Here is a 12,798-nt window from a genome sequence, read left to right as displayed (position 1 = left end):
CCCGTGTTTTCGGGGGGGGGGGGGGGAATGCTGATCTGAGGGTGCCTTTGAGAGTTGGGGTCAGGGGTCAGGGGGTAGAGGAGTTAGAAGTGAAATGGAACCTACCTCCCCGCTGATCTGTGAGTTAGCGGAATGATACGTCGTGATGGAGGAGGAATGCAGTGGAATGGAGAAAAGACACAGGAGAGAAATACAGCAGGGACAGGATGATAACATACAGTAGTTAAACAGACAGGTGTCGTATGAGCTCATCCACACACAGTACAATGCAATGGAAGTGACTGGACAGAAACAAACAGACAAGTCAGGTTGAACCGCGGTATTGTCTGACTAACAAGGCAGGTTGAACCGCGGTATTGTCTGACTAACAAGTCAGGTTGAACCGCGGTATTGTCTGACTAACAAGTCAGGTTGAACCACGGTATTGTCTGACTAACAAGGCAGGTTGAACCACGGTATTGTCTGACTAACAAGTTAGGTTGAACCGCGGTATTGTCTGGTAAACTGCAGCAATGTGAGGAGGAGGTGCAACACCACATTTCCTAGCAAGGGGTGGTCACAAAAACCTGAGTACTTTTAAACTAACTTCTTAGTGCCTGTAACTGTGCAGAACAGTACACATACCTGCAGAGATGGAGAGAGAGAGAGTGAGAGAGAGAGAGACAGAGAGACAGAGAGAGACAGAGAGAGAGAGACAGAGAGAGAGAGAGAGAGAGAGAGAGAGAGGAGAGAGAGACAGAAAGACAACAGCATAAAAAGACATTGTGAAAAGGAGAGGGCACCGGTGCTGAAAGGAGAGGGGTGCGGTATTAGGCCACTCTATCCTGTGTGACAGGTTGACAGGTCCCATGTTGGTATGAAGGAGTGGAGACAGCCCTCTGTTACCAGATAAACACTTGACAAACGAGTTGCGTCCACACACACACACACACACACACACACACACACACACACACACACACACACACACACACACACACACACACACACACACACACACACACACACACACACACACACACACACACACAGACACACAGTGGGACCCTCCACCGTGATGGAGTCATTCTTCAGACACATAATGGATGGATGAAGAAGAGGAAAACAATAAATTGCTATAAAGACAGAAGGGAGGAGGAGCCTGATCTCCCCAGCCATCCATTCTACACAGAAATACCAGGACCTCATTCTCCACTAGCGCTGAAATGTCCTGACAAGGGTGCTGTGTTGTTAATACCTACCTGAAAGAAGGGATTGGATTAAAGAGGGGTTGGATAAAAGAGGGGTTGGATAAAAGAGGGGTTGGATAAAAGAGGGGTTGGATAAAAGAGGGATTGGATAAAAGAGGGATTGGATTAAAGAGGGGGTGGATTAAAGAGGGGTTGGATAAAAGAGGGGTTGGATAAAAGAGGGGTTGGATAAAAGAGGGGTTGGATAAAAGAGGGGTTGGATAAAAGAGGGGTTGGATAAAGAGGGGTTGGATAAAAGAGGGGTTGGATAAAAGAGGGGTTGGATAAAAGAGGGGTTGGATAAAGAGGGGTTGGATAAAGAGAGATTGATAAGGAGGGATAAAGAGGAATTGATATGGAGGGATAAAGAGGATTTGATAAAGAGGATTTGATAAGGAGGGATAAAGAGGAATTGATATGGAGGGATAAAGAGGTATTGATATGGAGGGATAAAGAGGTATTGATATGGAGGGATAAAGAGGAATTGATATGGAGGGATAAAGAGGAATTGATATGGAGGGATAAAGAGGGATTGATGAAGAGGGATAAAGAGGTATTGATATGGAGGGATAAAGAGGAATTGATGAGGAGGGATAAAGAGGTATTGATAAAGAGGAATTGATAAGGAGGGATAAAGAGGTATTGATATGGAGGGATAAAGAGGAATTGATATGGAGGGATAAAGAGGTATTGATATGGAGGGATAAAGAGGAATTGATGAGGAGGGATAAAGAGGTATTGATATGGAGGGATAAAGAGGTATTGATGAGGAGGGATAAAGAGGGATTGATGAAGAGGATTTGATAAGGAGGGATAAAGAGGAATTGATGAAGAGGGATAAAGAGGTATTGATATGGAGGGATAAAGAGGAATTGATGAGGAGGGATAAAGAGGTATTGATATGGAGGGATAAAGAGGAATTGATATGGAGGGATAAAGAGGTATTGATATGGAGGGATAAAGAGGAATTGATATGGAGGGATAAAGAGGAATTGATATGGAGGGATAAAGAGGTATTGATATGGAGGGATAAAGAGGAATTGATGAGGAGGGATAAAGAGGTATTGATATGGAGGGATAAAGAGGAATTGATGAGGAGGGATAAAGAGGTATTGATATGGAGGGATAAATAGGAATTGATGAGGAGGGATAAAGAGGTATTGATAAAGAGGAATTGATATGGAGGGATAAAGAGGAATTGATATGGAGGGATAAAGAGGAATTGATATGGAGGGATAAAGAGGTATTGATGAGGAGGGATAAAGAGGGATTGATGAAGAGGATTTGATAAGGAGGGATAAAGAGGAATTGATGAGGAGGGATAAAGAGGTATTGATAAAGAGGAATTGATATGGAGGGATAAAGAGGTATTGATATGGAGGGATAAAGAGGTATTGATGAGGAGGGATAAAGAGGGATTGATGAAGAGGATTTGATAAGGAGGGATAAAGAGGAATTGATGAGGAGGGATAAAGAGGTATTGATAAAGAGGAATTGATATGGAGGGATAAAGAGGTATTGATATGGAGGGATAAAGAGGTATTGATGAGGAGGGATAAAGAGGGATTGATGAAGAGGATTTGATAAGGAGGGATAAAGAGGAATTGATGAGGAGGGATAAAGAGGTATTGATGAGGAGGGATAAAGAGGTATTGATATGGAGGGATAAAGAGGTATTGATATGGAGGGATAAAGAGGAATTGATGAGGAGGGATAAAGAGGTATTGATGAGGAGGGATAAAGAGGTATTGATAAAGAGGAATTGATATGGAGGGATAAAGAGGTATTGATGAGGAGGGATAAAGAGGTATTGATGAGGAGGGATAAAGAGGTATTGATATGGAGGGATAAAGAGGTATTGATATGGAGGGATAAAGAGGTATTGATGAGGAGGGATAAAGAGGAATTGATGAGGAGGGATAAAGAGGTATTGATGAGGAGGGATAAAGAGGTATTGATGAGGAGGGATAAAGAGCCAATAACAAACATGTCTGATGCAGGTCTGTCAGTCTGTGGCTGCAGGACTAGACGTGTATGTGTGTGTGTGTGTGTGTGTGTGTGTGTGTGTGTGTGTGTGTGTGTGTGTGTGTGTGTGTGTGTGTGTGTGTGTGTGTGTGTGTGTGTGTGTATGCGTGTGCGTGTGCGTGCGTATGTGCATGTGTGTGTGTGTGGAGGGTAGGAATAACATCAAACTTTTCTTTCAGATGGTAGATAAGACAACTCACATTGAAACAGGGTGGCTGTATATCAACGTCATGGAAGCAGAGTGGATTATTTAAGGCTGCTAGAGTGTATACTACTAGTGACTGTTTCCACAGTGCAAATTATACCAGACCTTTACATGTCCTGGGGGACAAGACAACACACACACACACACACACACACACACACACACACACACACACACACACACACACACACAGTCATAGTCTCTAGTCTATAGATTATGCAATCTCTGTTATCCTCCTCCTCCTCATTATAACCCAGCAGTAACAATCTCTGTTTATCCTCTTCTTCATTATAACCCAACAGTAACAATCTCTGTTATCCTCCTCATTATAACCCAGCAGTAACAATCTCTGTTATCCTCCTCCTCCTCATTATAACCCAGCAGTAACAATCTCTGTTATCCTCCTCCTCATTATAACCCAGCAGTAACAATCTCTGTTATCCTCCTCTTCCTCATTATAACCCAACAGTAACAATCTCTGTTTATCCTCCTCCTCCTCATTATAACCCAACAGTAACAATCTCTGTTTATCCTCTTCCTCATTATAACCCAACAGTAACAATCTCTGTTTATCCTCCTCCTCCTCATTATAACCCAGCAGTAACAATCTCTGTTATCCTCCTCATTATAACCCAGCAGTAACAATCTCTGTTATCCTCCTCATTATAACCCAGCAGTAACAATCTCTGTTATCCTCCTCATTATAACCCAGCAGTAACAATCTCTGTTATCCTCCTCCTCATTATAACCCAACAGTAACACTCTCTGTTTATCCTCCTCCTCCTCATTATAACCCAACAGTAACAATCTCTGTTTATCCTCTTCCTCATTATAACCCAACAGTAACAATCTCTGTTTATCCTCTTCCTCATTATAACCCAGCAGTAACAATCTCTGTTTATCCTCTTCCTCATTATAACCCAGCAGTAACAATCTCTGTTTATCCTCTTCCTCATTATAACCCAACAGTAACAATCTATGTTTATCCTCCTCCTCCTCATTATAACCCAGCAGTAACAATCTCTGTTTATCCTCCTCCTCCTCATTATAACCCAGCAGTAACAATCTATGTTTATCCTCCTCCTCCTCATTATAACCCAACAGTAACAATCTCTGTTATCCTCCTCCTCATTATAACCCAACAGTAACAATCTCTGTTATCCTCCTCCTCATTATAACCCAACAGTAACAATCTCTGTTATCATCCTCCTCATTATAACCCAGCAGTAACAATCTCTGTTATCCTCCTCATTATAACCCAACAGTAACAATCTCTGTTATCCTCCTCCTCCTCATTATAACCCAACAGTAACAATCTCTGTTATCCTCCTCCTCCTCATTATAACCCAGCAGTAACAATCTCTGTTTATCCTCTTCCTCATTATAACCCAACAGTAACAATCTATGTTTATCCTCCTCCTCCTCATTATAACCCAGCAGTAACAATCTCTGTTTATCCTCCTCCTCCTCATTATAACCCAGCAGTAACAATCTCTGTTTATCCTCCTCCTCCTCATTATAACCCAACAGTAACAATCTGTTATCCTCCTCCTCATTATAACCCAACAGTAACAATCTCTGTTATCCTCCTCCTCATTATAACCCAGCAGTAACAATCTCTGTTATCCTCCTCCTCATTATAACCCAACAGTAACAATCTCTGTTTATCCTCCTCCTCCTCATTATAACCCAACAGTAACAATCTCTGTTATCCTCCTCCTCATTATAACCCAGCAGTAACAATCTCTGTTATCCTCCTCTTCCTCATTATAACCCAACAGTAACAATCTCTGTTTATCCTCCTCCTCCTCATTATAACCCAACAGTAACAATCTCTGTTATCCTCCTCTTCCTCATTATAACCCAACAGTAACAATCTCTGTTTATCCTCCTCCTCCTCATTATAACCCAACAGTAACAATCTCTGTTATCCTCCTCCTCATTATAACCCAACAGTAACAATCTCTGTTATCCTCCTCCTCATTATAACCCAACAGTAACAATCTCTGTTATCCTCCTCCTCATTATAACCCAGCAGTAACAATCTCTGTTATCCTCCTCCTCATTATAACCCAACAGTAACAATCTCTGTTATCCTCCTCCTCCTCATTATAACCCAACAGTAACAATCTCTGTTATCCTCCTCCTCCTCATTATAACCCAGCAGTAACAATCTCTGTTTATCCTCTTCCTCATTATAACCCAACAGTAACAATCTATGTTTATCCTCCTCCTCCTCATTATAACCCAGCAGTAACAATCTCTGTTTATCCTCCTCCTCCTCATTATAACCCAGCAGTAACAATCTCTGTTTATCCTCCTCCTCCTCATTATAACCCAACAGTAACAATCTCTGTTATCCTCCTCCTCATTATAACCCAACAGTAACAATCTCTGTTATCCTCCTCCTCATTATAACCCAGCAGTAACAATCTCTGTTATCCTCCTCCTCATTATAACCCAACAGTAACAATCTCTGTTTATCCTCCTCCTCCTCATTATAACCCAACAGTAACAATCTCTGTTATCCTCCTCCTCATTATAACCCAGCAGTAACAATCTCTGTTATCCTCCTCTTCCTCATTATAACCCAACAGTAACAATCTCTGTTTATCCTCCTCCTCCTCATTATAACCCAACAGTAACAATCTCTGTTATCCTCCTCCTCATTATAACCCAACAGTAACAATCTCTGTTATCCTCCTCCTCCTCATTATAACCCAACAGTAACAATCTCTGTTATCCTCCTCCTCCTCATTATAACCCAACAGTAACAATCTCTGTTATCCTCCTCCTCCTCATTATAACCCAGCAGTAACAATCTCTGTTATCCTCCTCCTCATTGTAACCCAACAGTAACAATCTCTGTTATCCTCCTCCTCATTATAACCCAACAGTAACACAGAAAGGGTGAATACACTGTGGCTGTCTCTGTTCTGCATTCCAGACTGGTGCACTTTTAAAAGGTTTGGATTGATTCCTATCTATTTCTCTCTCCGTCTGTCTGTTGGTACGAAGGGAAGTAGAGGAGGAGTGTGTGTGTGTGTGTGTGTGTGTGTGTGTGTGTGTGTGTGTGTGTGTGTGTGTGTGTGTGTGTGTGTGAACACAAGTCTACTTCCTCCTACACAGCCTGAAGGACATGCTGGAACCATGCCAGAGTGTATCTACAGTACCTTCAGAAAGTATTCACACCGCTTGACTTTTTTTCTACATGTTGTTGTGTTACAGCCTGAATTTAAAATGGATTAAATAGAGAATATTTGTCACTGGCCTACACACAATAGCCCATCATGACATCACAATACCCCATCATGACATCACAATACCCCATCATGACATCACAATACCCCATCATGACATCACAATACCCCATCATGACATCACAATACCCCATCATGACATCACAGTACCCCATCATGACATCACAATAATCATAATGTCAAAGTGGAATTTTGTTTTTAGAGATTTTGTAAAATTAATTAAGAATGAAAAACTGAAATGTCTTGAGTCAATAAGTATTCAGCACCTTTGTTATGAAACGCCTAAATAAGTTCCAGAGTCAAAATGTGCTAAAAAAGTCACATAATAAGTTGCATGAACTCGCTGTGTGTGAAATAATAGTGTTTAACATGATTTTTGAGTGATTACCTCGTCTCTGTACCCCACACATACAATTATCTGTAAGGTCCCTCAGTCGAGCAGTGAATTTCAAACACAGATTCAACCATAAAGACCAGGGAGTTTTTCTAATGATTTGCAAATGGCACCTATTGGTAGATGGGTAAAAAAAATAACAAAAAATAACAGATATTGACTATCCCTTTGAGCATGGTAAAGTTATTAATTACATTTTGGATGGTGTATCTATACACTCAGTCACTACAAAGATACAGGAGTCCGGAGAGGAAGGAAACCGCTCAGGGATTTCAACATGAGGTGAATTGTGACTTTAAAGTTGAATGGCTGTGATAGGAGAAAACTGAGGATGGATCAACAACATTGTAGTTACTCCACAATACTAACCTAATTGACAGAGTGAAAAGAAGGAAGCTTGTACAGAATATAAAATATTCCTAAACATGCATCCTGTTTGCAACATGGCACTAAAGTAACACTGCAAAAAATGTGGCAAAGCATTTAACACATTACTGAGTACCACTCTCCATATTTTCAAGCATTATGGTGGCTGCATCATGTTATGGGTATGCTTGTAATTGTTAAGGACTGGGGAGTTTTTCAGGATGAAAAATAAACAGAATGGAGCTAAGCACAGTCAAAATCCTAGAGGAAAACCTGGTTCAGTCTGCTTTCCACCAGACACTGGGAGATGAATTCACCTTTAAGCAGGACAATAACCTATAACACAGGGCCAAATCTACACTGGAGTTGCTTACCAAGAAGACAGTGAATGTTCCTGAGTGGCCGTGTTACAGTTTTGACTGAAATCTACTTGAAAATCTATGACAAGAAAAAAGTTGTCTAGCAATGATCAACAACCAATTTGACAGAGCTTGAAGAATTTTGTAAAGAATAAATGGCCAAATGTTACAGAATCCATGTGTGGAAAGCTCTTAGAGACTTACCCAGAAAGACTCTCAGCTGTAATCGCTGCCAAAGTTGATTCTATAAAGTATTGACTCAGGGGTGTAAATACTTATGTAAATTAGATATTTCTGTATTTCATTTTCAATACATTTGTAAACATTTTAAAAAACATGTTTTGACTTGGTCATTATAAGGGACTGTGTGAGAATGGGAGAGGAAAAAATCTATTTAATCCATTTTGAATAATTTCTGATGGCACTGTAATTACCTTGATGGAAAAACAAACACCTCTGCTCGAGTCGGCCAACCATGACACATACAGACACACACACAGACACCCACACAGACACACACACACAGACACCCACACACCCACAGACACACCCACCCACACACAGACAGACACACACCCACAGACACACCCACCCACACACAGACAGACACCCACACACAGACACACCCACCCACACACAGACAGACACACACCCACAGACACACCCACCCACACACAGACACCCACACACAGACAGACACACCCACCCACACACAGACAGACACACAGACACCCACACACAGACACACCCACCCACACACAGACAGACATCCACACACAGACACACCCACCCACAGACAGACACACAGACACCCACACACAGACACACACACACAGACACCCACACATACAGACAGACACACAGACACACAGACAGACACACAGACACACCCACACACTACCGTTCAAAAGTTTGGGGTCACTTAGAAATGTCATTGTTTTTGAAAGAAAAGCACATTTCTTGTCCTTTAAAATAACATCAAATTTATCAGAAATACAGTGTGGACATTGTTAATGTTGTAAATGACTATTGTAGCTGGAAACGGCTGATTTTTAATGGAATATCTACATAGGCGTACAGAGGCCCATTATCAGCAACCATCACTCCTGTGTTCCAATGGCACAATGTGTCAGCTAATCCAAGTTAATCATTTTAAAAGGCTAACTGATCATTAGAAAACCTATATCCTATATCTACCTAGTCTGGGTTAAACCTCTATCTACCTAGTCTGGTTTAAAACTATATCTACCTAGTCTGGTTTAAACCTCTATCTGTATGTATTATATGTATGTATTATGTCTATCTAGTCTGGTTTAAATGTATTACAATTACATGAGTTGAACATGTTGAAGTAATAGAGACAGTCAGTCTCTCCTTCCCTCTACCTCTCCCCTTCGCTCTCCTTCCCTCTACCTCTCCTTCCCTCTACCTCTCCTTCCCTCTAGCCTTCCTTCCCTCTCGCTCTCTCTCCTTCCCTCTCGCTCTCTCTCCTTCCCTCTACCTCTCACTCCTTCCCTCTACCTCTCACTCCTTCCCTCTACCTCTCTCTCCTTCCCTCTACCTCTCTCTCCTTCCCTCTACCTCTCTCTCCTTCCCTCTACCTCTCTCTCCTTCCCTCTACCTCTCTCTCCTTCCCTCTACCTCTCTCTCCTTCCCTCTACCTCTCTCTCCTTCCCTCTACCTCTCTCTCCTTCCCTCTACCTCTCTCTCCTTCCCTCTACCTCTCTCTCCTTCCCTCTACCTCTCTCTCCTTCCCTCTACCTCTCCTTCTCTCTCGTTCCCTCTCGCTCTCCCAGTATTACAGACGGCAGCACATTTCTCTCTTCATTTCTTTCTTTCATGTACCTGAGAAAGTCTCAGCGGCTTGTGGTCCTGGACTTAACCCTGACCTAAATCCTCAGCACACGCATGGTATTGTCAGTCTCTTCACACACTCACAACAACAATAACAGAAAATGGCCTCACTCTGAACCACCAGGCTCTGTACCAGCTCAACTATGATACAGAGAAGAAAGAAGAGAGGAAAGGAGGGGAGGGAAGAGGAGAAAGGAGGGGAGAGGAGAAAGGAGAGAGGAAAGGAGGGGAGGGAAGAGGAGAAAGGAGGGGAGAGAAGAAAGGAGAGGAAGGGAGAGAAGCAATTCCCACACTTGACTTTTTTCCCCTACCAGCTCTGACATTGCTGATAGTTACTTTACTGAGGAAAAATGTACTGACTATGACATGTGGTTGTCCCATCTAGCTATCTTAAGATGAATGCACTCACTGTAAGTCTCTCTGGATAAGAGTATCTGCTAAATGACTAAAATGTCAATGTAAAATGAGAGGAGAGGAGAGAACTAAAGGCCTTCCACAGACAGTGTGAAAATAAAAAAGCCCTGGCCTGTTTTTATAGACGGAGGTGGAAAACGTTTTGGCTGCACCTGGTAGACAGAGAGAGAGAGAGAGTTCCTGTGGGATGAGGTTACGGTGAGTTATTCAGGAAAAAACAAACATGACATTGCTGTTTAGGGTGAGGACATAAAGACCAATGAAGACACGTAGCGATGAACGGAGGGGAAATATGAACGGCAGGACCTTACCTCGCACGTAGAGGTTGGCTGGGGCAGCGTAGCGTGTTCCAGCACTGTTCATGGCAACACACTCATACTTCCCCTGGTCGGACTCCTCACTGTTCTCAATCTGTAGGGCTCCTGCAGGGGGTTAACAACACAGTTACCATCTGGGACATGGAGAGACAAGGGCTCTGTCTCAATGTCTCTACCACAAAATACTCAAGAGTAACGTAATGAGTTGGGATTGTAATTCTAAGTATTATGCTAGTGTGGGCATTGAAAAATAATTTTGACTTCATTTTCTAAAATTGTTTGACAACCTTAGATGTTCTATTTTTTTCAATAAAGACCATTTCAGGATTACACACCATCTAGTAAATCTAACAGGGTTTATTCAGGACTAAACCATCTAGTAAATCTAACAGGGTTTATTCAGGACTAAACCATCTAGTAAATCTAACAGGGTTTATTCAGGACTAAACCATCTAGTAAATCTAACAGGGTTTATTCAGGACTAAACCATCTAGTAAATCTAACAGGGTTTATTCAGGACTAAACCATCTAGTAAATCTAACAGGGTTTATTCAGGACTAAACCATCTAGTAAATCTAACAGGGTTTATTCAGGACTAAACCATCTAGTAAATCTAACAGGGTTTATTCAGGACTAAACCATCTAGTAAATCTAACAGGGTTTATTCAGGACTAAACCATCTAGTAAATCTAACAGGGTTTATTCAGGACTACACCATCTAGTAAATCTAACAGGGTTTATTCAGGACTACACCATCTAGTAAATCTAACAGGGTTTATTCAGGACTAAACCATCTAGTAAATCTAACAGGGTTTATTCAGGACTAAACCATCTAGTAAATCTAACAGGGTTTCTGATTGGGATTTACCAGAAGAAAGAGAAGGTTCAGATGACCTTCGTTCTTAAACTGTTTCACAACCTTAGATCAACGACCCCGAACCGTCTCTTTTTCATCATATGACAAATACAGACGTTTGCACCGTCTAGTAAGTGTATTTTCTCTTCTGTAGACTTCCTGTAGACTTCCTGAGGTTTTTACTTCATAAGAACTAACATTATAATTATCTCTACAGCGCCTCGACAGAGAGCATCACAGTCAAACACCTCTCTCTCTACGGTACGCATGATAAAGTGTTATGAATAGGGTGCTAGTTGTTATATAACAATTTGCCTACGACGACACATCAGCATTTAGCTGATTTTGCTGGTTTAAGAGCGTTGTGAGCTGTGTCCCACAAAAATCAACATATTTAACTCTCTCTGTCTGGCCCAGTCAGGAAAAACAGCTGGCGAGACACTTGTCGAGTCCATGTCTCAAAGGTCAATGAACCACCTCAAGACGTCATATTCACGTCTAGTTCTGCCTTTTCTGCCTAAGAAAACAACTGACATGACAAAAACACAGTAAGTTCATACAGGGCTCTTGCTAGGCTTTATATCCAGGCAACGGTCGCTAAGGCTACATCCCAGACGACAGACGCCAGGCTAGCAACGCTAAGCTAGGCTAAGCTACTCTACAACGACTACAAGACCATCAGGATGTAGTTAAGACTAGTTTATACAGAGTGGACTGTGGTGCCACTTTAATGCTTCCTTCCACACACCCTCTGAGTCCAGTTAAGTCTACATTTCCCATCTCTCTCTTTTTAAAAATATGTTTATTCTGAGAGAAGCCATATATCTGAGTCTAACCTTTCAAACATGAGATAATCAGGTGCTGCAACCAGTGGAGGGAGGGAGATGCCCTCCTCACCAGGTGAGATGGGACCATCCAACGGTTAATTCCTGTTGACTACTGAGCTCCAATCAAACCCAGGTTCTATCTGAGCTCCAATCAAACCCAGGTTCCATCTGAGCTCCAATCAAACCCAGGTTCCATCTGAGCTCCAATCAAAACGCAGGTTCCATCTGAGCTCCAATCAAACCTAGGTTCCATCTGAGCTCCAATCAAACCCAGGTTCCATCTGAGCTCCAATCAAACCCAGGTTCCATCTGAGCTCCAATCAAACCCAGGTTCCATCTGAGCTCCAATCAAACCCAGGTTCCATCGGAGCTCCAATCAAACCCAGGTTCCACCTGAGCTCCAATCAAACCCAGGTTCCACCTGAGCTCCAATCAAACCCAGGTTCCATCTGAGCTCCAATCAAAACGCAGGTTCCATCTGAGCTCCAATTAAACCCAGGTTCCATCTGAGCTCCAATCAAACCCAGGTTCCATCTGAGCTCCAATCAAACCCAGGTTCCATCTGAGCTCCAATCAAACCCAGGTTCCATCTGAGCTCCAATCAAACCCAGGTTCCATCTGAGCTCCAATCAAACCCTGGTTCCATCTGAGCTCCAATCAAACCCAGGTTCCATCTGAGCTCCAATCAAACC

At 42.2% G+C, this 12,798-nt stretch overlaps 1 protein-coding gene across 1 annotated transcript in view; it reads right to left on the bottom strand.

Annotated features, from left to right (window-relative positions):
* LOC120055420 (receptor-type tyrosine-protein phosphatase F-like) overlaps nucleotides 1–12,798 on the bottom strand; it is a 218,477-nt gene that overhangs the window by 95,348 nt on the left and 110,331 nt on the right. The window contains exon 5 of the mRNA XM_039003282.1: nucleotides 10,418–10,528. Coding sequence (XP_038859210.1) covers nucleotides 10,418–10,528 — 111 coding nt within the window. The remainder of the gene's footprint in view (nucleotides 1–10,417; nucleotides 10,529–12,798) is intronic.

Source organism: Salvelinus namaycush, chromosome 11 (assembly GCF_016432855.1).
Source record: "Salvelinus namaycush isolate Seneca chromosome 11, SaNama_1.0, whole genome shotgun sequence".
Lineage (NCBI taxonomy): Eukaryota > Metazoa > Chordata > Actinopteri > Salmoniformes > Salmonidae > Salvelinus > Salvelinus namaycush.
This window is presented reverse-complemented; position numbering and strand designations above follow the sequence as displayed.